Raw genomic sequence first — 25,840 nt, 5'->3', positions numbered from 1 at the left:
CGTTGTGTCCCTCGAAAGAATAGCCCTTAGCCATGGTATATTGGTCATATACCACACACCCCTGGGCCTTATTGCTTAATTCTATAAGCATGCTCTAGTCTATAATGGAGATCATCCTATAAGGATAATGTAATTATCCCTGAGATCATTCTAGAATGGACATTCTAGAATCATGCTCTAATCTATAATGGAGATCATCCTATAAGGATAATGTAATTATACCTGAGATCATTCTAGAATGGACATTCTATAATCATGCTCTAATCTATAATGGTGATCATCCTATAAGGATAATGTAATTATCCCTGAGATCATTCTAGAATGGACATTCTATAATCATGCTCTAATCTATAATGGTGATCATCCTATGAGGATAATGTAATTATCATTGCACTAATTGCACTACTCACAACCATTCATGCTCCACCAATTGAGCCACCCGAATTAAGAATCTATCATTGAATTGTTTTATTCAGCCCTATGCCTCTCACAGTACATTGATTGTACTACAGAAACATTAATGATTCAAAGTTTAACAAGACCGTTGGAAGTCACTCAAAGTGTGTCTGGGTTTGTGTGTGTGTGTGTGTGTGTGTGTGTGTGTGTGTGTGTGTGTGTGTGTGTGTGTGTGTGTGTGTGTGTGTGTGTGTGTGTGTGTGTGTGTGTGTGTGTGTGTGTGTGTGTGTGTGTGTGTGTGTGTGGCGGGTGGCTGGGTGGGTGGCTGGGTGGGTGGGTCGGAGGGGAGTCAGACAGTTCCCCATTGTGCCACTGCCTGTGTATTAGACAAACTGGCACAGCTGGCAGGCTCCATGTGTTGTGAGGGGGGACAGCTGCTCTGCTCTGTCTCAATGGGGCTGCTGTGTCAGGTAGGAGCAGCTGCTACTCAAACAGGTACCACGGCAACAACGGTATTGTGCCACATGTGCATGCAGCAAACCCACCCCGGCTGTTACATGGTTTAATCCCGCCTCCTGTGAGGGCATTTGAAGACAGTTCTGGAGATGTTCTGTTTAATTAGTGTTGTGTTAAGTACTAAAATAAATAATACCCATCCAGTGGACTACTTTAAAATGGTGGAAGCCCTCAATGGCAATAAACATGCTAAAACTGGTTTTATTCATCCAGAGCCCTCTTTCTAGCTCTATTGTTTTAACTCTGTATCCGAAAAGCTGATTCATTCATGAACATTTTATTGACACACTTACATATATGACATACAGAGCTTTTCCATATGGTTTTTTATTTGAACATGGGGGTAAAGTGAGAGGTATAGATGTAATGAACGTATTCCTATGCCTTGGTTTCCTTATATTACACATTTAAGGCACTTTGCACTTTATGTTCTCTCTTTAGTTTGTTAAGTTGTTTCAACCCAGTATACAGCATATATTTGATTTGATATACAGAGGGTTCATGTGAAAAGTCAAACGGTCATTGACTGTTTTCTGTTATTACAATGTTCCGGTATTGTTACATTTTCCCATGCTCTATACGGTACTTCTATTTTCCTTAGATCTTCACAGTCAAAGTAGTGCTTGCCAAGGATCAACATTGGAACACATATAATCTTATCATGTAATAAACTATAGGCAAGCCGCCTGGCTGTGACTCAAGAGATCATTCATTTCACTTGAGATTTGATCAACCATGCAGAACAGTCAGATAGGTGTCAGCCAAGCAGCCAAGCACCTTATTAAGGTAATGAAATGAAATGGTAGAGAATTGTAGGGCAATTGTAAGGCAAGATAATACATTACCTTACCAAGCGTAAACACAACCCAAATAAATAAGACACTATAAAAGTAATTTGGCAAAACAAACATAAAAAATGTCTTATACGTTATTAATATGCTAGTCGTTCATTAGCTAGAAGCACATTTGAGTGTTGGCGTACTTGGTGTCCAGACAAGATGTCACAACAGAGTTATCCGATGATATCAATGACAGTCCATTGTCCTCTTTTGTCTCCCTGTTTTGTGCCCAGCTGCCACCCGATGTCTGGCGAGTGCTCGTGCCAGCCTGGCTGGTCGGGGACCTACTGTAACGAGACGTGTACGCCCGGCTTCTTCGGCGAGTCGTGCCAGCAAGTGTGCCAATGCCAGAATGGTGCCGACTGCCACAGCGTGACCGGGGAGTGCATCTGCGCTCCTGGCTTCAAGGTAAAGCCGCTATGAGGGGTCTAGGAAGGCTCTGTGAAAGGTTATGAAGGCTAATGAGTGGTAATATACTCCATGTCCAGTCTAATAAAGCTACAGTAGCCTAAATCATTCATAACATTAGTGATTTTACATTGTGTTCTGAAGAAGTAACAGTTGACTTTATTAAGGTGGTGTATACTTGGAATTGTAAGAAGGTCCAAGGATTGGACTGACTTAGTCTTGAGCATTCTAACAGACTGTCTAACAGACAGTATTCACTCGTAATTCCATTGTGATGTTACCTGGGTCATGTTCAATAGGGAGAAAATGTTATGAAATGTTTTCTACGGTATGCCTCACTGAACACGACCCACGTAGCCACGTGTGATGAATAACACAAAGTTAACTAAACTATAGTACAGGAATGCTAACAGTATTTCCATTGCAGGGGTCCGACTGTTCCACAGCCTGCCCATCAGGGACCCACGGGATCAACTGCTCTGCCACGTGTGGCTGTAAGAACGGGGCACAGTGCTCCTCAGTGGATGGAGCCTGCTCCTGTAAAGCAGGTAGGCTGCTAACACCAGGGAACGCTGCGTGTGTAATGCTAGCCCATTCAAGGAGCACATACAGTAGAAATACAGTAGAAATACAATAGAATACAGTAGAAATACAGAAGAAATGCAGTAGAAATACAGTAGAATATAGTGAAAATACAGTAGAAATACAGTAGAATATAGTAGAAATACAGTAGAAATACTGTAGAATAAAGTTTCAAAAACTGTAGAAATTTAGTAGAAATGCAGTAGAAATGCAGTAGAAATACAGTAGAAATCTTAACTTACATATGAAAGCAAAACTTAATTTGTAATTTGTGGATCTGCTGGATCATTCTACTAATGCAGTGGCATTTGGGTACGACTCTTTGGGGACCAAATAATATTCTCAATAAAAGATTTACAAACATAACTGTAGACACTAGTTCATTTGAGAGAAATTGACTACTCCTCTGTTAAACTATGTTTATGATCAAAATGTCTTCTCCCCCCTCCAGGTTGGCACGGAGTGCACTGCTCCATCAACTGCCCCAGTGGCACATGGGGGCTGGGGTGTAACCTCACTTGTATGTGTGGCAACGGGGGCGCCTGCAACGCCCTCAACGGACAGTGCACCTGTGCCCCCGGCTGGAGGGGCGAGAGGTGTGACCTCCACTGCCAGGTGAGTGGTGTTGAATCTGGCACCTCTCTGTTTTGGACTGTTTTGTTCTAGAACATATTTGGATCCTGTACCTCTCGTGGCATTTAAAATCATTTACTTTTTTCTACGTAGAAATTATAATTAAAGCGATCTAAGTTCATTTGAGTGTCCTCTTCGTTAATTCTCCTGCCCCCACATTATGGGAAAAAGTAGATTTTCAGCCCGGGCCTAATATTCTAAGAGTTCGGGTTGGGCCGTACCGGGTTTATGGTTTGGGCAACATAGTAACCAGTTTGAGACCAACGCTTGGCCGTGGCTGTGTGAGAAGCGCACCAGTATCTCTCACATAACTAGAATTACATTAACTTTCTATGATCTCTCTCTCTCTCTGCTGATAGACATGAGCCTGCAACTCTCATCTCTCCAGCGTTGCACTTCATCCTATATTTACTTATAGAAGCATAGCAGCACGAAGGGTTCTGAAGGAACTGAAGCACCCCTGATAAATTTAAATACATTTGCCAAAGTTATAGAAATGCTGATATCTGTTGATGAAATCATTCAGAATAGCCAACTACACCATGAGAATGCCTATAATTTAGCCACAGATCAATAGCTTATTTTTTTTAAATAGCCTAACTGTGGATTGTAGCCCAATAACAAGCAATAGCCAACAGTCGGGTACTCGCAGAAAATCTGTCAGTGAAAAAACATAATGCATACAAAACAGCCCTTTCTCAATATTTCAAATCCAATCGAGGGAAAACACAGGTTGGAAAGCAAATGGCTCCTGCTGAAAAGCGAAGATTATGCTGATTGATCAACTTCCAAATGTTGCTTTACTAAAGAGAGAGGGAGAGAGACAGAGAGAGACAGAGAGAGGGGCTTTTGCCACAAAGCATCGGCCATCACCAGCAAGTGAGCTGCGCATCATTGGGTCAGTCAGTGAAACTGGAAGGCATTTTTAACTCCCTCCTCATACAGTGGGGCAAAAAAGTATTTAGTCAGCCACCAATTGTGCAAGTTCTCCCACTTAAAAAGATGAGAGAGGCCTGTAATTTTCATCATAGGTACACTTCAACTATGACAGACAAAATGAGAAAAGAAAAGGATTTGTAGGATTTTTACTGAATTTATTTGCAAATTATGGTGGAAAATAAGTATTTGGTCAATAACAAAAGTTTATCTCAATACTTTGTTATATACCCTTTGTTGGCAATGACAGAGGTCAAACGTTTTCTGTAAGTCTTCACAAGGTTTTCACACACTGTTGCTGGTATTTTGGCCCATTCCTCCATGCAGATCTCCTCTAGAGCAGTGATGTTTTGGGGCTGTTGCTGGGCAACACGGAAAACAGTGTACCTATGATGAAAATTACAGGCCTCTCTCATCTTTCTAAGTGGGAGAACTTGCACAATTGGTGGCTGACTAAATACTTTTTTGCCCCACTGTATTGTAGCCTACAATATGTGGCTCCACACACCTAGGGATAGGCTATTGATGGATTCAAGACAAGGTCATTTTCACTGATCTCAAATTCTCAGTTTGTCAGTGTCAAAGTAGCCTGTCATTTCGATCTTTTGTGCTGTATAAAAAAAGATTCTGCCAAAGTCTCCAGTCATGTAAAATGACATAGTATTGAATGAAATGTGTTTAGAAAAGGCCACATTTTTCCCAGACCCTAGGCTACTTAAAATGTTCCCCAAGTGTGCAACTTCTTCAAGTGCCTCTACTGTACTGCTCTATGTCACTACGCAAATACCATGAAATGTATTATAAAGGTGATTTTTCCAGTACCTCAGAACTCCCCAGGACACTCCCCTCTTGCGCTAACTTTTTGTTTCCGACATCTCCCGATTTACAAATTAACAACTGCGTCACACTGACTCTGACCTCCATAGAAGTTGAGCAGCATTCTTACAGCCAATTTGCATGTGAGAAACTTGGAAACTCACAAATGTGAAACTTGTGTAAGTGTGTTTCGTGGCCAATTGCTCCCTTGAAGAAACTGCAGCTCTAAGCACTTGCGGTGGAGTCTTGAGCAGTCACATGCTATGCTAAGCGCTAGTCCTTTGATCACCAGCTTTCCGTAATGATTTAGCAAATCATTCAGGAAGTCAGGAGTTGGTGGATTAAGACTCTTTTCCCAATAGCTTGGTGTCGAGAAGCTCCAAATCTACAGGATTTGTTCTTATATCTGCATACAAAGCCATATACAGTATGCATGTCAGTTTAATGGTAGTTTCAAACAAGGTGGTGATGATGGAGGAGGTCAAATTAAGATTTAAATCAGATGCAGTGAAATGTGGAATGAATCAAACATAACAAATATTTCACTCAGATGTTTAATGTTAGTGCCCCTTAATAGAACGCATCACAAGTACTCAGAACTCAGTGTTAAATACCATACAATATAATTGTCACGAAGTTCATCTGAGGAAGAAGGAGTAGACCAAAGGGCAGCACGTGTTCATGATGTTTAATAATAACCTGAACACTGAAACAAAAAAAAACAAAAGTGGAACAAAACACAACAGTTCTGTCAGGTACTCATACAAAACAACTACCCACAAAACCAACATGGAAAATGGCAACCTAAATAGGCTCCCCAATCAGAGACAACGAGAAACAGCTGTCTCTGATTGGGAACCAATTCAGGCCACCATAAACCTACATACCCCTAGACCATACAAAATCCCCATAGATAAACAAAAACCCTAGACAGGACAAAAACCCCTAGACAATACAAAAACTAAACAAACCACCCTCGTCACACCCTGACCTAACCAAAAAATAAAGAAAACAAATATAACTAAAGTCAGGGCGTGACAATAATTCATATCGGCAGTTTTGCCTTCCGAGGTCCATAGTTTCAGGAGTTTTCCAGGGCACTGGTTTAATCTTGCGAGGATGAAAATAGTCTTTATTGAACAGACATGTGTTCACATGAACACACAAATAAGCTCACCAAATCATAGGAGTACTCCTGTGTGAGCTTGTGTTTGCTTAAACCTATTCCAACACCAGTTATTTTCTGCATCATTTCCAATCCCCTATATTTTTTCGTAAATATATATATTATATATACAGTACATGTCAAAAGTTTGGACACACCTACTCATTCAAGGGTTTTTCTTTATTTTTACTATTTTCTACATTGTAGAATAATAGTGAAGGCATCAAAACTATGAAATAACACATATGGAATCATGTAGTAACCAAAAAAAGTGTTAAACAAATCAAAATATATTTTAGATTTTAGATTCTTCAAAGTATCCACCCTTTGCCTTGATGACAGCTTTGCACACTCTTGGCATTCTCTCAACCAGCTTCATGAGGTAGTCACCTTGAATGCATTTAAATTAACAGGTGCGCCTTGTTAAAAGTTAATTTGTGGAGTACAGTGTGGTATATAGAAGATAGCCTTAGTTGGTAAAAGACCAAGTCCACATTATGGCAAGAACAGTTCAAATAAGCAAAGAGAAATGATAGTCCATCATTACTTTAAGACATGAAGGTCAGTGAATCTGGAACATTTCAAGAACTTTGAAAGTTTCTTCAAGTGCAGTTGCAAAAAAACATCAAGCGCAATAAAGAAAAACACCTGAATGAGTGTGCCCAAGCTTTTGACTTTGTACTGTATATAACATTCTATTGGTTGGGCCTCCCGAGTGGCACAGTGGTCTAAGGCTCTGTCGCAGCCAGCCATGACCGTGGCGCACAATTGGCCCAGCATTGTCCGGGTTAGGGGAGGGTTTGGCCGGCAGGGATGTTTCTGTCCCATTGCGCGCTAGCGACTCCGGCTGGCTTCTGGGTTAAGTGGTTGTTGTGTCAAGAAGCAGTGCGGCTTGGCTGGGTCTTGTTTCGGAGTACGCACGGTTCTCGACCTTCGCCTCTCCCGAGTCCGCACGGGAGTTACAGCGATGGGACAGGACTGTAACTACAGATTGGATACCATGAAAAAGGGGTAAAATAATATATAACATTGGTTGCAAGAATTATTGTATGATACATTTAATTGAAAAACTTTTGAATCCAGCGTTGTTTTGTGTATCAGTTCATAAACCATGTGCCATGGAATCATCGAAAATCTCTTCCCAACTATTTTACAATCGAAGTTTTTTGGTCCTTAATTGAAACTGGCATACTTTTTTATTTATCACAATTTTCTTTAGCCAACTTTTGTCTTTAATGCAGACAAGTTCCTTACTTTCTCCCCTTTCCACTTGCCTCTTCCATTATTGCGGTAATGCTCAGAATAGTTGGTATTTTTGAGTAGAGCAGACATTTCAATATATTTTTCTTACCTGCATGTGTGACATAACTCCACCTGTCCTATTTACGATATAATTTACAAAGATTATACCTTTTTTAAACATTTGTCCAAAAATATATATTTTTTGTATAATTAGTATTAGTATATTTGAGTTTAACCATAATATTTCTTCTGTCTTTTCTGGTGGATTAAACTGAAATTGCAACGAAATTCTCTGGCTTGTTTTAAAAATAGCGATATTTTGGAGATTATTTCATTTTCAAATAGCCGAAAGTTTAAGGTTGTAATCTGAATAAAGGGGAAAGGGTCATTCTTGAACAAGGGATGAGACATTCTTACTAATCTGCTAGAGAACCAGTTTGAATTTAAGTATAACTTTTGTATGACTGAAGCCTTTAGTGAGAGGTCTAATGCTTTAATATTTAATAATTTCTGCCCTCAGAATTCATATTCATTATATAAATAGGCCCGTTTAATTTTGTCTGGCTTGCCATTTCAAATAAAATTGAATATTCTTTGCTCATATAATTTAAAAAACAAGTTGCTGGGTGTAGGGAAGGCCATAAGCAAATTGATTGGGAAACTGGGATATGACTAAAGAGTTCATCAGAGTGATTTTGCCACAAATAGACAGGTATTTTCCTTTTCATGGTAGCAAGATCTTATCTATTTTTGCCAACTTTCTATTAAAATGTATTGTAGTGAGATAATTTCTTTCTTTCGAGATATGAATACCAAGTATGCCCACTTCAACGTGAAGACCAACACGGTAATGTAAAAGTTGTATTTTTTTGTAATCCAATAAGTAATATAGTACACTTATCATAATTTGGTTGTAATCCAGAGAGGTTAGAAAAGGTATCTAGATCCTCTATGAGGCTGTTGAGTGATCCAAATTGTAAATTTAAAAGAAAATATGAATCATCAGCGTACAATGGCACCTTTGTTTTTAAGCCCTGGATTTCTAGGCCCTTGATATTATTGTTGGATCTTATTTTAATAGCTAATGTTTTAGTAGCTAACGTAATAGCCATAATAAATAGATATGCCGATAGTGTTGATTGAAATTAATGAAAAGACATCAGGCTGCAAACCAAAAACTTGCATAGACAAAGGACCTGAAGGACCAGACTGGGACTGAGACTGGGACTAGGACTGGGAAAGGCTGCCTAATGTACATGCACAACGTTTACCAAATATACTGTGTGTTGACTTTGCAGAATCTGTCAAAACATCAGTCTAGGGCCTCCCGAGTGGCGCAGTGGTCTAATAAGGCTGTGCCACTAGAGGTCCTGGTTCGAGTCCAGGCTCGGTCGCAGCCGGCCGCACCCGGGAGACCCATGGGGCGGCGCACAATTGGCCCAGCGTCGTCCAGATTAGGGGAGGGTTTGACCGGTAGGGATGTTCTTGTACTATCGCGCTCTAGCAACTCCTGTGGCGGGCCGGGCACAATGCACCGTGACACGGTCGCCAGGTGTACGGTGTTTCCTCTGACATATTGGTGCGGCTGGCTTCCGGGTTAAGCGGGAATTGTGTCAAGAAGCAGTGCGGAGGATGCACGGCTCTCAACCTTCGCCTCTCCCTAGTCTGTACGGGAGTTGCAGCAATGGGACAAGACTGTAACTACCAATTGAATACCACGAAATTGGGGTAAAAAACAAAAAAAATAAAAAAATAAACATCAGTCTAAACGGCATCTTTTGGGTTTTCTCCAGGATGGCACCTATGGCATGGACTGTAGGGAGCGCTGTGACTGTAGCCATGCCGACGGGTGCCACCCCTCCACGGGGTACTGTCGCTGCCTGGCTGGATGGACAGGTGAGTCTGGAGCCTTAACCTGTAGAACCCTCTAGAACCCCTTTCCTGACAAGATTATCCATCCGTCCATTCATACTATCCACCCATCCATCCACCCACCCATCCATCCACCCACCCATCCATCCAATCCAAATCCTCCATCCAATCCAAATCCAAAATTACTGGGAATATTTATTGACTTTGCCTCAAATTTAAACCACTGTTAAAAGTAGTTGTAAGACTATACCACCTGCCTCTGTGCCTGTGGATGATTTGAACTGTAAGCATGGCCCAAAAACTGTATTTCACCAGTAAGTCTCCTCTCTTTCCCTCTCTTCTCCCGTGTTTTGCTTAGGTCCATACCTACACAGCATACTGATGTCAGACCTTTAAAAACTGACGCATTTCTTCCAAGCTACTTAGCCGGACATTTATCGGCAGCATTCCGCCATCGCCTAGCAACGCGCACACAGCCCCTCAATGAGCCCTTTGTCCCCCAGCCTGGGCACCGCACTCCATCACACTGTTGCCTATCGCCCCCAGAGCATCAAAACATCCCAGAGAGAGAGGGAGAGAAAGTGAGGGGTGGGATGGAGGAAAGGGGGAGAGCATCAAAACAACCCAGAGAGAAAGAGATAGAGAGAGAAAGTGGAGAAAGAGAGGCAGGGAGGGAGGGAGAGAGAAAGTGGGGGGGAGAAAGTTAGAGAGAGAAAGAGGGAGAAAACAGAGGGAGATGAGAAAAGAGGGGTACGGGAAACATAGAGGGGGAGAAAGCCTTTGACACAGAGAGGGAAGGGTAAGAGGAAAAGAGTGAAGAGAGAGAGATGTGAAGGAGACGAAAAGAGAGGTGGCAAAAAGACGGAGAGAGGAAGAGAGAGGTGGCAGAGGGAGTGAGAAAAAACAGAGTGAGTCAGGGAAGAGGAAGGAGGGGGAGAACTCCCTGGTTCTCAGATACGGTTCAATTTCCAACAGAAGAAAACATTTTTTTTGTCACAGCTTGTCCTGCCAACTCAACTTTACACTTAAAAGTTTGAGAACTGTCTCTTTTTTCATAAACACGCTCAACATGCTTTGCCCATGCCTTTGTTGAAGTGATTCAGGGGGGAAGACAATGTAATTGGGAAACTCTGTAGTGTCCAATCTCCCCATTGAAGTATTCTCTCTAACCACCAAGGGGCACAGTGCCCAGACAGTCTAGTGTGCTGCTCTTGTATGGCCCTTATTGTCACAGTCTGAAACCAATCCCCTTGGACAATAACAAGGGGCCGTATCGCTTGTCTCACCTTTCTATTTCATGTTCTCAGGAGGAAAAAGTTAACTTAGTGTCATTCCTGCTAAGTCCTAGAGATAAAAATCTTGGGGTGTTTTTTTTGGTGCTTTAAAATGGCTTGCTCGATAGAGACAGAGAATGTGAGAAGCATTGTAATGCAGGTTAAAACGACTTGCGGACAAATTGCTGGCAAATTGAATCATATTACTCATTTGGCACAGGGCTGCTTGTGTGTCACCGTCCAAAATTGAAAGTAATATAGACCATCAAAAGAGTTTGAAGTTTGATAGGGTACAAAGATGTCATGTTTTGTTGACAGGCTTAATGTTAATAAACCATTAGAGCAATTCACTTGTAGATGTTGTTCGGGAAATTGAATGACTGAGGTCTACTACATGTATGTGACCAAAACATTACACTTTCATATCTGTTTGCAAGTACAGTGCACAGTGTGTGGGAGTCCCTTCAACCTTTCTACTTCCGTTTTTGCTAAGCCTACGGTTTAACGTTACTTCAGGTGTGCTACCTCTGTTTACTAAAAAACTATGAGACGTTACCAAGACTGGGCCTTATTATAGCCTACAACTAATGCCCAGAGTATTTCCTTGGCAGGGCACTTGGTTAGGAAAGACTGAGGGCCCTAGTCCAATCAAATAGCCACATTTGGTAAATGTAATGCATCACAAATGGATAGATGCTGCATTGGAGAGCCTAGTAGTATTGTGTTTGTGTGTGGAGCTTTGCCAGTAAGATGGTATTGACAGAAATCATCCCTGTATGATGCATTTTATATCATATGATGCAAAATGCATCATACGGGGATGATTTGTGTATGTTGAAAGTTATACGTCTTGAAAACTTGATTGCTGAGAAGCAAAACAATTTGGGACTATGGCAACAATGGACTAATGAAACAAATGCCAAAAGATAGTTATTGGGTGGAGATTTCCTTTAAGAGGCTGCCGTCTGGTATTAAACCCTGCAGAAATCTGGAAATCAATCCCTGTAATTAGCAGATTTACAATACCAAGCCTTCTTCAGATGGGTCGTATTCTTTAGGCTCTTAACGGAAGAAAAGGTACTGAAATTGTTTTTGTTTTCTATTGCAAAATGTTTCACTACGGTGTGATTGTGTGAATGAATAGAACCTTGGGCTATAGTGTAGAGTTAGTTAACCCTCACCCCTGTATGCTATGTGTTGTCCAACTGATACTGATGCTACCTATAGTGATGCTACCATTGTCAACTCAAATCAAATCACATTTTATTTGTCAAATGCGTTGTAAACAACAGGTGTAGACTAACAGTGAAATGCTTACTTACGGCCCTTTGAATTGTTTTATTATTGAATATCCAAAACATACAACATACTTACGGCCCTTCCCAACAATGCAGAAAAAAAAACATTTTTAATTTCATAGAAAAAAAATGAAGACAAGGAATAAATACAAAATGAGTAACGATAACCTGGCTATATACACGGGGTACCAGTACCGAGTCTATGCTCAGTTACAAGGTAATTGAGATAGATATGCACATATAGGAAGGGGTAAAGTTACTATGCAACAGGATAGAAATAAACAGTAAGATTAGAGACCAGTGACTCATCAACAATGGGTAAAGTCCCACTTGCAGTTAAAGACTGGGTTAATGCTAGAAACATGAGCTTTGCTTATGTGGTGGGTCACAGGCACAGCCTAAAAGATCTCAATCTCTCTCTTCCTATTACTATCTCCTCTCTCTTCCCATCTCCATCTCCTCTTTCTTCCTTCCTATCTCCTCTTCCCATCTCCTCTTTCTTCGTATCTCCACTCTCTTCCTGTTGCTGTGTCTACGTTTTATTTTGTAAAAACAATATTGTTCATTTAGAAGATTAAAAGAAGAAGATACATGAATTTGACCAAGATAACACCATGTTTTAATGATACCAATCATGAGAAACAGCAGTAGGATATACAGTGGCACAGTGTGGAAAACATTTTAAGGTTACAAATGCTATAATTTGGAAATTAAATGTGTGAAGAAAAAAAAAAGGTTGTGGAAGACCTTAAGTACCCATTTCCCTCCCCATACAGCTGACCATCCCATCCCAACACCCCCTCTCCAGCTCCCACCCACCAGGAAGATAGTGAGGCCCCTCCTAGCTGTCACACCCGTCCCTACTACCAGCCACCCATCCTCCACCTGCTTGTATTTAGACCATGAGTTGAACAGCCCTCCCTCCTTCCATATATTTTTTGATGGCCTTACAATTTCTTAACGACACCTAAGTCAGACCTAAATTCTTATAGTATTTGAAGGCTTTATAGATGTTCTCTACGGGCCTGATTCAGAGTCGAGATAAACGCACGCAACTTGGACTTTCCCACAAATACAGCAAATCATTATTCTGTATTATTTATCATTTCGTAATATTCAATTGGTAGTTACAGTCTTGTTTCATCGCTGCAACTCCCATATGGACTCGGGAGAGGTGAAGGTCAAGAGCCATGTGTCCTCTGAAACATGACCCTGCCAAGCCGCACTGCTTCTTAACCCGGAAGCCAGCCGCACCAATGTGTCGGAGGAAACACTGTACACCGGAAACACTGGCGGCCGAAGTCAGTGTGCATGCACCCGGGCCGCCACAAGGAGTCGCTAGAGCGTGATGGGAAATAGACATCCCAGCCGGCCAAACCCTCCCCTAACCTGGACGACGCTGGGGCAATTATACGCCGCCTCATGGGTCTCCCGGTCGCAGCCTGCTGCGACATAACCTGGAATCAATCCCGGATCTGTAATGACGCCTCTAGCACTGCCTTGACGTCAATGGGAGACAGACCTGTGTGGACTTGTTTGCGTGAGCCCTACGTTGTTTGTGTTCCCAGGTATCCACTGTGAAAGTGTGTGTGTTTCCAGGTATCCACTGTGACAGTGTGTGTGCCGAGGGCCGCTGGGGGCCAAACTGTTCCCTCCCTTGCAACTGTAAGAACGGGGCCTCCTGTTCTCCTGACGAGGGCACCTGTGAGTGTGCGCCTGGGTTCCGGGGAACCACCTGCCAGCGCAGTGAGTATCTCATATCTGACCAATTATTGTGTTAATGGCTCATATTGTATCTGATTGTGTTGGATTTATATAGAACGTTTCACAACTTATCAAAGCACAAGGTTGACCCTGGCCATGACCCCACTCTCAGAAGGTGTCTAAGGGGGAGTTGGTATATGCAAAAAACAATTATTATTGTATTACACACTTGTACAAGTCTGAAATAGGACAAATATAAGCCAAATTATTATTATTATTATTATAAACATATAGTACCAGTCAGAAGTTTGGACACACCTACTCATTCCAGGGCTTTTCTTTATTTGTACTATTTTCTACATTGTAGAATAATAGTGAAGACATCAAAACTATGAAATAACAGATATGGAATCATGTAGTAACCAAAAAAGTGTTAAACAAATCAAAATATTATTTAGATTCTTCAAAGTAGCCAGCCTTTGCCTTGATGACAACTTTGCAACCAGCTTCATGAGGTAGTCACCTGAAATGCATTCCAATTAACAGGTGTGCCTTGTTATAAGTTCATTTGTGGAGTACAGGGTGGTATACAGAAGATTTGGTAAAAGACCAAGTCCACATTATGACAAGAACAGCTCAAATAAGCAAAGGAAACAACAGTCCATCATTACTTTAAGACATGAAGGTCAGTCAATCTGGAAAATTTCAAGAACTTTGAAAGTTTCTTCAAGTGCAGTTGCAAAAACCATCAAGCGCTATGATGAAACTGGATCTCATGAGGACCGCCACAGGAAAGGAAGACCCAGAGTTACCTCTGCTGCAGAGGATAAGTTCATTAGAGTTAACTGCAACTCAGATTGCAGGCAAATAAATGCTTCACAGAGTTCAAGTAACATACACATCTCAACATTAACTGTTGAGAGGAGACTGCGTGAATCAGGCCTTCATGGTCGAATTGCTGCAAAGAAACCACTACTAAAGGACACCATTAAGAAGAAGAGACTTGCTCGAGCCAAGAAACACGAGACCGGTGGAAATCTGTCCTTTGGTCTGATGAGTCCAAATCTGAGATTTTTGGTTCCAACCGCCGTGTCTTTGTGAGACGCAGAGTAAGTGAACGTATGATCTCTGCATGTTTGGTTCCCAACGTGAAGTATGGAGGAGTTGGTTTGATGGTGCTTTGCTGGTGACACTGTCTGGGATTTATTCAGAATGCAAGGCACACTTAACCAGCATAGCTACCACAGCATTCTGCAGCAATACGCCATCCCATCTGGTTTGCGCTTAGTGGGAATTCGTTTTTCAACAGGACAATGACCCAAAACACGCCTACAGGCTGTGTAAGGGCTATTTGATGAAGGAGAGTGATCATCAGATGACCTGGCCTCCACAATCACCCGACCTCAACCCAATTGAGATGGTTTGGGATGAGTTGAACCGTGAATGAAGGAAAAGCAGCCAACAAGTGCTCAGCATATGTGGGAAATCCTTCAAGACTGTTGGAAAAGCATTCCAAGTGAAGCTGGTTAAGAGAATGCCAAGAGTGTGCAAAGCTGTCATCAAGGCAAAGGGTGGCTACTTTGAAGAATCTAAAATATATTTTGATTTGTATTGGTTTCTACATTTAACAATTTTGGTTACTACATGATTCCATGTGTTATTTCATAGTTTTGATGTCTTAACTATTATTCTACAATGTAGAAAATAATAAAAAATTTAGAAAAACCCTTGAATGAGTAGGTCTGTCCAAACTTTTGACTGGTACTGTATATACACTGAGTGTACAAAACATTAGGAAAACATTGCTCTTTCCATGACATAAACTGACCAGGTGAATCCAGGTGAAAGCTATGATCCCTTATTGATGTCACCGGTTAAATCCACTTCAATCAGTGTAGATGAAGGGGAGGAGGCAGGTTAAAGAAGGATTTTTAAGCCTTGAGACAATTGAGACATGGATTGTGTATGTGTGCCATTCAGAGGGTGAATGGGCAAGACAAAAGATATAAGTGCCTTTGAACAGGGTATGGTAATAGGTTCCAGGCACACCAGTTTGAGTGTGTCACGAACTGCAACGCTGCTTGGTTTTTCACACTCAACAGTTTCCCGTGTGTATCAAGAATGGTCCACCACCCGAAGGACATTCATCCAACTTGATACAACTGTGGGAAGCATTGGAGTCAGCATGGGCCAGCATCCCTGTAGAATGCTTTCCACACCTTGTAGAGTACATGCCCCGATGAATTGAGGCTGTTCTGAGGGCAAAGGGAGGTGCAACTCAATATTAGGAAGGTGTTCCTAATGTTTTGTCCACTCAGTGTAAATACAGCACATATAAATATGTTCCCAAAATGTCCAGGTTTTACAGAAATCCCGGCTGGTGGATTCCTGGAGTTCTTTCTTATTTCTACCATATTCTAATAATCATCCAACCAGGATTTTTGCAACCCGATAGAGGGGTAACTCACCCTGTCCACCTGGCACCCAGCTTGGTGATATGCAGCAACCATTTTGTAATGGAAATGTCCTAAATCCTTCCATTGACATCAATGCGTGATTCATACTACAGTTACATACAGTATGTGAATATCTCAAGTCAGTATGTGTCTCACTCTTAAGTCTGACTCATTATTCTCAACCTGTCCTTCCAGTCTGTTCACCAGGCTACTATGGCCACCGCTGCAGCCAGGCCTGTCCCCAGTGTGTTCACAGCATTGGACCTTGCCACCATGTCTCTGGCCAGTGTGACTGCCTCCCAGGGTTCAAGGGAGCCCTCTGCAATGAAGGTGAGTGTTACCCGGTATGACACTCAAACATAACCTTGTTTGACACCTTTTTCAGTACAGGCTATACCGTGTCCGAGTGCTTTATCCAAGTAATTTCCATAAATGTGTTTTTTATTAATTATTTCCTTCATAAGGCTACTTACCTGATAGACTGGGATAATTAATGTGTATTATAGTGATAGTGGTCATGTGACAGTAGATATGAAAACATTGCCTCGAGTTATTCATGAATGTTATATGGCGTAACTCTCCGCTATGAAAAAATACCATTGACTCTTCTTTGTCCAGTAAGGGTTGTTGGCTCACTTGTTGATTTAAAGGTTGTGTCTCACTCTCTCTTGCCGTCCTCCCACAGTGTGCCCCAGTGGTAGGTTTGGGAAGAACTGTGCATGGGGGTGCACCTGTACCAACAACGGAACCTGTAACCCCATCGACGGCTCGTGCCAGTGCTACCCCGGTTGGATTGGAAGCGACTGTTCACAACGTGAGAACTCTCAAACTACTTTTCACACTATTGTGCCATTCTGAACCAAACTATGCTGGTTCACGTTTCCCCACAATGTCCTTTTAGCATTATTGAAGAAACTATACAGGATGTGTAACCATCCACCACAGCTCGTTACAGCTTGGTTTGGCTCGGTTTCGGGAACAGAAATGTCTTGTAAAAAGCCTGTGTGACCCTGTCTATCTGCATCCCCAGTGGTAGAGTTAATCTTATTTAGTTAGGTCAATTCAGCAAATTAGTTGAAATTCAATTTTGGAGAGATGGAGAGATATCCTATTGATTTCTTAGATTTAATATGGAACTGACATTAACTCGTTTCTTTTGTGGATTAGGTTTGTTTCTTAGGATTGGTAGAATGTCAGAATATGTTGAACATATTGTATATCCTATCCTTAGAATCTGGATAACATTCCATGCTAAAGAACATTTGCTAATCCAGTATTTCCCTGCTCTGTTCTACCAAGTCATGTCAGAAGTCCTGAAAGTCATAATCTTCTATAACAGAAAATGATTCAATTTAGCAAAACAACTCAAATTACAAAACCATTAGATTAATTACACCAAAAACATTTTTAACACTTCCATAATGTACACATTTACCATCTCTGCTAATCTACTTGACAAGCCCCTCGCCAGCTCCACTGAGCTTCCTAGCTCCATTAATGCCCATTAAGACAGACCACAGGTGCTACTTACTGCGACCCCTGACTCTGAACGTGTTTTGAGCGAGACACTCTCCACATTAGATTTACCGGTCTCTGACACCATTATCTAAGGCGCTGACATTTGCTAGCCCCTCGGCCTGGCTCACATTACTGCCAAGTGAGGAGACCTCCGTGACCCCTTTTGACCTCTCATGACCCCTATTGACCTCTGCATGACCCCCTAACTCATCACAGTCTTAAGGACCCTGGGATACCCTGCATGGGCTGCCTCATAATCACAGATGTGGGGCAACATGCTTCGCATTCTGAGTGTCAAGTAGTATTGACGCCGACCTCTCGTGTAGCCCGATAACTTTCGCCCAGCATAATGTTACATCATAGACTTTCCAGGACGAATTCCTGGGAAGACATTCTGAGGGAGAACATTTTCTGTTTATAATAGGGCACTGTTGGGTGTAGTAGTGTGGCTGACAGTCTGGGAATTGATGTACTATGGCTCCCTCTGGTGTTGGTTCATGATACATGGATTTTCAGCCCATAGAAATACTTCTGTGGTTCATTCCTAGTCCTTACCCTATAGCACAAGATGTTGAAAATACATATTTTTAGTTGAGGAGACGTCTTTTCAATCAAAAACTTTTCAATGCCTAGGATCCGCTGATGTTCTATTCGTCCTGGTTCTTCGTTGCTCAGTGGCTCAAATATTGTCATTGGTTAGCAAGATAGTTCACACACCCTGGTTTTCCCAATTATAGATTAGTTACTGAATAAAGAGGAAGTAAAACCAGAAGTCTTGCTGCTTTCAATCCCCACTCTGTATAGTGTGTGCTATAAACATCTTTTAGTGTACTGTAACATCGTCCCCAGGCTCATACTGTGGTTGTTGTCCTTGTCTTTCAGCTTGTCCCCCTGGTCAGTGGGGGCCCAACTGTATCCACACGTGTAACTGTCACAACGGGGCCTACTGCAGTGCCTATGACGGGGAGTGCAAGTGTACCCCGGGCTGGACGGGCCTCTACTGTACACAACGTGAGTCACACACACACAAGTACACACCCCATCTAGCACTGCCCACCTCATCATGACACACTGTCATAAAACTTTGTATTTAGATCCTGTGTAAAACTATATTTCATAACAGGCTGTATGTGACCACACTTCAATCAAATGCTGACCTAAGACTGATAGTATATGTATCCATTGCAGGCTGTCCATTGGGCTTCTATGGTAAGGACTGTTCCCAGACCTGCCAGTGTAAGAACGGAGCCGACTGTGACCACATCTCTGGCCATTGTACCTGCCGGACCGGCTTCATGGGACGCCACTGTGAGCAAAGTGAGTTTACCCCACAGGATTATGTGTCATCAGAATAACTACAGAACACAGGATACACATGATAGGAATGAGAGCTGGGGTCAAAATCATGTTATTGAAATATACTCATAATGTAAATAGTTGTCTCTTTATGTTAAAATTATTCTCCTAAATTAACTGGCATTGTAGTGATTTTGACTCCAACTCAGAGAAGCATGACAAGTTCTCCTGTACAGTGTTGTACATCAGTAATGCATGGTTAAAGAATAAATGAGTAACGTTGATTGTAATATGCTTGTCGATTACCTTGCTTGCTCCCAGAATGCCCCCCTGGCTCCTATGGTTACGGCTGTCGTCAGGTTTGCGACTGTCTGAACAACTCCACCTGTGACCACATGACGGGTACTTGCTACTGCAACCCCGGCTGGAAGGGGGTGAGGTGTGACCAAGGTGAAGACTGTTACATATTAGAACAAACCTGTCATTGATAAGATGGTTTTGAATCCTACTGCTGACACCAATGTGGTGTTTATTTGGTGGTGCAAGGTTCCGAGGCGTGATTCAAACCTGGCACCTTTGGGATCAGACTCAGACACGTAACTGCTGCTCAAAGAACAATATCAATATACTGACCCAATACCAAACTGATCCTTAGCCCCTACCTCTAGGCACTTGTTAGTGTCCCCTTGCAAATCTGTAAGAGTAAGATAAGTAGCATTAGGGCACCTGCACTCTAACAATAGCTTCTGAGGGGATGAATAAAGTTGAGTTAGTTGAATATGTCCTAGACCTAACTTAATCCTTCTTCCACGTCATAGCCGGGGTGGTGATCGTGGGAAACCCCAACAGCCTGACTAGCGCTGCAGTGCCCGTGGACTCCTACCAGATCGGCGTCATTGCGGGAATCATCATCCTGGTGTTGTTGGTGCTCTTCCTTCTCCTCCTCTTCATTGTGTACAGGAAGAAGCAGAAGGGCAAGGAGACCACCATGCCCGCTGTCACCTACACACCCACCATCCGCGTCGCCGCCGACTACGCCATCACCGGTAAGCATAGGCACCATTGCCCTAGTGATTTGGCGGTACTATAGCCTCATCTTTTATCTATATTTTCAATTCAGTTGCACATACTTTTATCCTGTGGTCAAATTATATCACTATGACAGTACTGTGAAAAGAAATGAATAGCCACTTCCCCTTACTAGCATTTATTCTAATGTGGCTATACTTGTGATGAAAGGGTTTTTAGTTCTGACTTAAGTAAGCAGTCTATCTCTGTCTTTCAGATGCAGCGCACCCACAAACAAGTCAGACACCCGTACATCCCAACAGACATCCCAACAGCAACTACTTCTCTAACCCCAGTTACCACACTCTGACCCAGTGCACTAGTCCCCCACATGTCAACAACCTACCCTACGGAAAGGTGAGACCCCTTTTTAATGCACTTGTGATAAAGAGCTTAGCTTGATGGTATATTTGCCATTTAACTGTGTACTGAGTTTGCCAATTCCCTTAGTATACCATTTACAAACCCTCCCTATTGAACTACATTCACATGAGGGGTGAAAAGCGCTAGGTAAAATATAATCGATTTGAGATGTTATTTGATGGAATCATCGAGATGATAGTTGTTTTTTCAACTTTAAAACCTTTTACTGCTGTGGGCTGAATCAGGGCCACAGTCTTGGTAGCTTAAACAAATCTACTTTGAAACAAAATTATACTTCACACACATGGTTATGGGCTTAAGAAAAGAAAACACCTGTACCGTGTCAGATATAGAGTTGAAATATATTCAATTTTGAGTTTGCATCCCAATATTACACTTTATATACATCACAGAAGACTGAAATATAACAAAACTGTTTGACATAGAAACACTGTATTTCCTTTGTTTAAAAAAACAAAGTATATTTATTAATTATGAAAAAGATGAATAACATTCCACCCATGAGGCCAAAGAGGTCACTTTTGGTCATTGACTACAGGAAAGGGCTACATAAGATACAGTATTACTGCATTGTTGAAAAAGAGCAAGCAAGACAGGCATTTCACTGTACTTCATATAAAAAACTGCACAGCACGTGACAAAAAAAATCTTGAAACTTGCATTCTGATACTTATGGTACTGTATATATGAAGATACTGTACTTTGTCTAATAACATTTTTCCACAACAAAAGCATACAGCTAACAATAATGATCAGTAATTCCATATAATGTGTTAAAAGCCTGGATCATTACCATAACCACGGTGTTCTGGGATGTATTTAAGGCTAAGAACAACCAGTTGTTTGTGAACCTGAAGAACGTGGACCAGAGGAAGAGGCTTCCCATAGCGGACCACACTGGAACCCTGCCTGCCGACTGGAAACAGGGGGGCTGCTTTAACGAGCTGGGTGAGATCACACACACCAGGACACTATACACACACACACACACACACACACACACACACACACACACACACACACACACACACACACACACACACACACACACACACACACACACACACACACACACACACACACACACACACACACACACACACACACACGTGCACACACAGACAGACAGAAAACATATTGCACACTTATTTTAAAGTGAGGGGTTTTAATGCTGTATGTATCATTATAATGTACTTATATATTTTTCATATCATTCTTTATTGTACCAGGAGCTTACGGAGTGGACCGACGATACATGGGGAAATCCCTGAGAGGTAGGCTCTTATTACTGTATATCATATCATATACTGTATATAATAAAACACAGGTTGGTCAGTTTGAATTTGAATACCATATCTGACTTTTTCTATGTCACTCAGACCTGGTGAAGGGGACGCCCTATCACGCCAGCTCCTGCTCCCTCAACAGCTCAGAGAATCCCTACGCCACAATCAAGGACCCACCCCTCCTGATGCCCAAAGTAGAGTGCGGCTACGTTGAGATGAAGTCACCCGCACGGCGAGACTCGCCCTATGCTGAAATCAACAACACCAGCCCCACCAATAAGAACGTCTACGAAGTCGGTGAGGAACAGTAGGATTTTTGTCTCTCTTATTTTTAGCCTATACCTATCCATTATGACCATTGAAGGTCCTGTCTGGTAAAAAAAAAAATGTGAGAAGGGGTGATACTGTTAGACAAACTCAGATTAAATGAGTATTCCCAAAGTTAAAAAAAAAATTGTCATTGCTATGTTGCTAACAGTACCTGAAAATGCTTGTATTTCAAGAGCCCACTGTCAACGCCATCCACTCACCTGGGAACAGCAACGGTCACGGCCCCTTTGGCCAGGATCCGTACGACCTACCAAAAAACAGCCACATCCCCTGTCACTACGATCTCCTGCCCACACGGGACAGCCCCCCGTCACCCCACAAGGAACTAGACAGCGAATGAGCTACCAGAGAATCCCGCCACTAGGAGTTGGACAAGCGAATGTGCTTCCAGAGACTCAACAAGGACCCCACCCCCTCTACCCATGGCTCAGCTAATGAATGCTCCTCATTTGCTGGCATACTGTATGCTCATTCGCTGCACCATTGTTTTCTTGCATTTGTTTTTTTATTATCACTATAATCATTCTTAATCACGTTTTTTTTTCGGAGAGAGGAACTCTTATGTTGCCTCAAGTGTCACATTCACAATTTTCTTTATCAATGTAGACATGACTGTTATTTGTGAAAAGTTTGGTATTTTGAGGTGCTTGAGTAATATTGATATACAGCTTTTTACAGGTTTTCCTATATGAAGTGTTCAGTAAATCATTTCAATCACCGGGGACTCATCACCTGCCTTTTAAAATCTATAGTATACAAAACAAACCTCAATTTATCATTGTAACGATGAAAGTGAACTTTAACAGTATTAGGAATCCGCTAATTAACCAGTTACCAGTATTTTAGCCAGTTTTTTTCTTAATTTTTTCCCCCCTTTGTTTTTTGTTATTAGTACTGTACGGTTGAGCATTGTTGTTTGTTTGTTAGACAATGTAACTGTTATTGTTGTTGACAAATCTTAATCTTTTTTTAGTCTGACATCAATACTAAAGTAACCAAAGGTTTAAGTGCCATAGTAAGTCATAGTAAAACTTTTCTTTTAAGTTCCTTTTGCTCTTTTAGTGGTGGATTATGAGCATTAGTTGAATTGTGGCAAGCATTCAATCGCACAGTTTGAGGTCTATTACTATAAGCAGTTAGAGTTGTGTGTCAGTTACTGTTGTGAGAACAAGTTTAAATGTATTGCCATAATACTTTCATGACACTTCATAAGAATTACATAAAGCCTGTTATAACCTCCTGGAAGGTCATACAACTGACTGCAGAACACCGTAACATTCCATGTCAGCATTATGTCAATTCAATTGTGAAAAAGAGTGGAGTTTTATTCCTGGTTAGGAAGGCATGTTGAAGGAGGACCACTAAAATATCTCCAGATTATTAAATATCTCCAATATTAGATCATTAGATAAACTATGAGTTCATTGGCAATTACCTGTGAAATTGTGTTTTGACTTTTAATCAAATTTAGAACAGGAAAACTATTAATATGATGTACTCTGTTGTTAAAGTATGTAATAGTAATTGAACTTTTATGCAGTGCAATTAAAAGGGCTCAGTATCATTTAAAAAAAGAAAGAAATAATAAATAATTTGTAGTAATAATGCATAAGCTGGACTTTTGCATCGCAATGAAATGAAAGACCTTATCAAAAAACAATATGAGACAAATTCAAGATTCACATGAAATACTGTATAGGCCTACATTTCCATAAATACTGTATAGGCCTACATTTCCATAAATACTGTATAGGCCTACATTTCCATAAATACTGTATAGGCCTACATTTCCATAAATACTGGATTTGTTCAACATTAGATTTAGAACTCTTTGTGTATTCTGCATGTCTTTTCACGCATTATGAATGGCCTAAAAGACAGCCACAAGTCTTAAACTATTCTGAGCCAGATATGAAATGTATTTGTACAAAAATGATGTATATAGCTGTAAATCACTTGAAAACGAGAAGTGATGTTTGGTGTTGATGTAAAAAAAATAAATCAACAACACACCATGCCTTCCTTTTTGTATGTTATTAATATATCACACCCTGTGCTCTGTTCTTCCAGGTCCAATCAGAATAGCATAAATATCAAACTGTAGATAAGACTAGATTTCACTCAATTATTTTCATTACAAAGAATTCCATAATAATTAAATCCCTGTTCTCTTACAAATGGCAATGTTCACAAGGAAACAACATGACCGTTTGACAGTGACTTGACATTGGTTTCTTGAAGGCTGACAACACTCTAGTCACTCAAACAATATATTGTTTTTATAGCATTAATTGTTTATAATGCGTTATAAATAACATGTCACTAAAAAACAATACAATTCAGGATTAGTGTTATTGAGGCTATTGATATTTTTCAGACAAATTGGACCCGTGTAAATCTAAATGTATATACACATTTTTGCTCGTTTGTTTTCAATCACCCTATTCTACGTAGACTTTTTCTAAAAGTTTCACACTTATTTTTCCACCCCAAAGAAATCTCATGACAATGATTTAATTTTAATACCACTTGTTATACATTCTCAATATTGCATTTTGTCTCTTTTTTGTTTTTTTAATAGGTTACATGTACTGTATTTGCAAATGCTTTTCAATAAAATTACAAAAATGTGACCTGCGTTCATGGCACATAAATTAATGATGCGTAGGCTAACAAGAAAAGTGAGAAGTGATGAAGATGTCATCACCTGGGGACACAGGACGCAATTACAGAGTTTCTAACCCAATATTGTACTGTCTTTGACACAACGTTTTGGAACGGTCAGTGCTATCTGGGATCCTTGGGAGGTCCTAACCCTAACCTCTACCCGAGTCCCGATTTTCATGACTTGTGACTCTACTTGGACTCAACCATTGGTGACTTGGAGTTGCCTTCTCGTGACTTGTATTTGCACTTGGACTGGATAGGTTACGATAAGCAGAATGTTAGCAGCACTAGGTGCCCAGAGCAACGATGGTTCTGTTTTCTAGCAGTGGGAAGGACGTGCCACACCCGGCACACTTAGCCTACATCAGCTGATGAGCTAGTCTTCAGTATGCAATAAAAAAACTACACAAATATCAGTAGGTGATTACAAATAAGTAGCTGAGAGTTTGACTTGTGTAGTAAATACAATGAACAAAAATATAAAAGGCAACACGTAAAGTCCCATGTTTCATGAGCTGAAATAAAACATCCCCAAAATGTTCCATTCACACACAAAATGTATTTCTCTCAAATGTTGTGCTCAAATGTGTTTACTTCCCTATTAGGGAGCATTTCTAACCAAGCCAAGATAATCCATCCACCTGACAGGTGTGGCATATCAAGAAGCTGATCATTACACAGGTGCTGGGGACAATAAAAGGCCCCTCTAAAATGTGCAGTTTTGTCTGGCAACACAATGCCACAGTTGTCTCAACTTTTGCGGGAGCGTGCAGTTAGCATGATGACTGCAGGAATGTCCACCAGAGCTGTTGCCAGAGAATTGAATGTTCATTTCTCTACCATAAGCCACATCCAACATCGTTTTAGAGAATTTGGCAGTACGTCAAACCGGCCTCACAACTGAAGACCACGTGTAACCACGCCAGCCCAGGACCTCCACATCCGGCTTCTTCACCTGCGAGATTGTCTGAGACCAACAACCCGGACAGCTGATGAAACTGTGGGTTTTCATAACTGAAGAATTTCGGCACAAACTGTCAGAAACCGTCTCAGGGAAGCTCATCTGCATGCTCGTTGTCCTTACCAGGGTCTCGACCCGACTGCAGTTTGGCGTCGTAACTGACTTCAGTGGGTAAATGCACAACTTCGATTGC

General features: G+C 41.3%; 1 protein-coding gene across 2 annotated transcripts in view; it reads left to right on the top strand.

Moving 5' to 3' along the window:
• Positions 1–24,036, top strand: part of megf10 (multiple EGF-like-domains 10) — a 152,727-nt gene extending 128,691 nt beyond the window's left edge. Inside the window, exons 10-25 of one of the 2 annotated variants that reach the window (XM_071351872.1) lie at positions 1,985–2,159; positions 2,587–2,707; positions 3,193–3,356; positions 9,327–9,429; positions 13,577–13,723; positions 16,333–16,467; positions 16,823–16,951; positions 18,538–18,666; positions 18,844–18,972; positions 19,273–19,401; positions 19,770–19,997; positions 20,237–20,376; positions 21,228–21,351; positions 21,633–21,677; positions 21,783–21,986; positions 22,193–24,036. In XM_071351872.1, the coding sequence (XP_071207973.1) occupies positions 1,985–2,159; positions 2,587–2,707; positions 3,193–3,356; positions 9,327–9,429; positions 13,577–13,723; positions 16,333–16,467; positions 16,823–16,951; positions 18,538–18,666; positions 18,844–18,972; positions 19,273–19,401; positions 19,770–19,997; positions 20,237–20,376; positions 21,228–21,351; positions 21,633–21,677; positions 21,783–21,986; positions 22,193–22,359 (2,269 nt within the window). In that variant the 3' untranslated portion in view covers positions 22,360–24,036. Of the gene's footprint in view, positions 1–1,984; positions 2,160–2,586; positions 2,708–3,192; positions 3,357–9,326; positions 9,430–9,763; positions 10,064–13,576; positions 13,724–16,332; positions 16,468–16,822; positions 16,952–18,537; positions 18,667–18,843; positions 18,973–19,272; positions 19,402–19,769; positions 19,998–20,236; positions 20,377–21,227; positions 21,352–21,632; positions 21,678–21,782; positions 21,987–22,192 lie in introns of those variants that run through there. The other variant, XM_071351873.1, reaches the window with a different exon arrangement.
• Positions 24,037–25,840: the final 1,804 nt, after the last annotated feature.

This window comes from Salvelinus alpinus, chromosome 18 (genome assembly GCF_045679555.1).
Source record: "Salvelinus alpinus chromosome 18, SLU_Salpinus.1, whole genome shotgun sequence".
NCBI classification, from domain to species: domain Eukaryota; kingdom Metazoa; phylum Chordata; class Actinopteri; order Salmoniformes; family Salmonidae; genus Salvelinus; species Salvelinus alpinus.
This window is presented reverse-complemented; position numbering and strand designations above follow the sequence as displayed.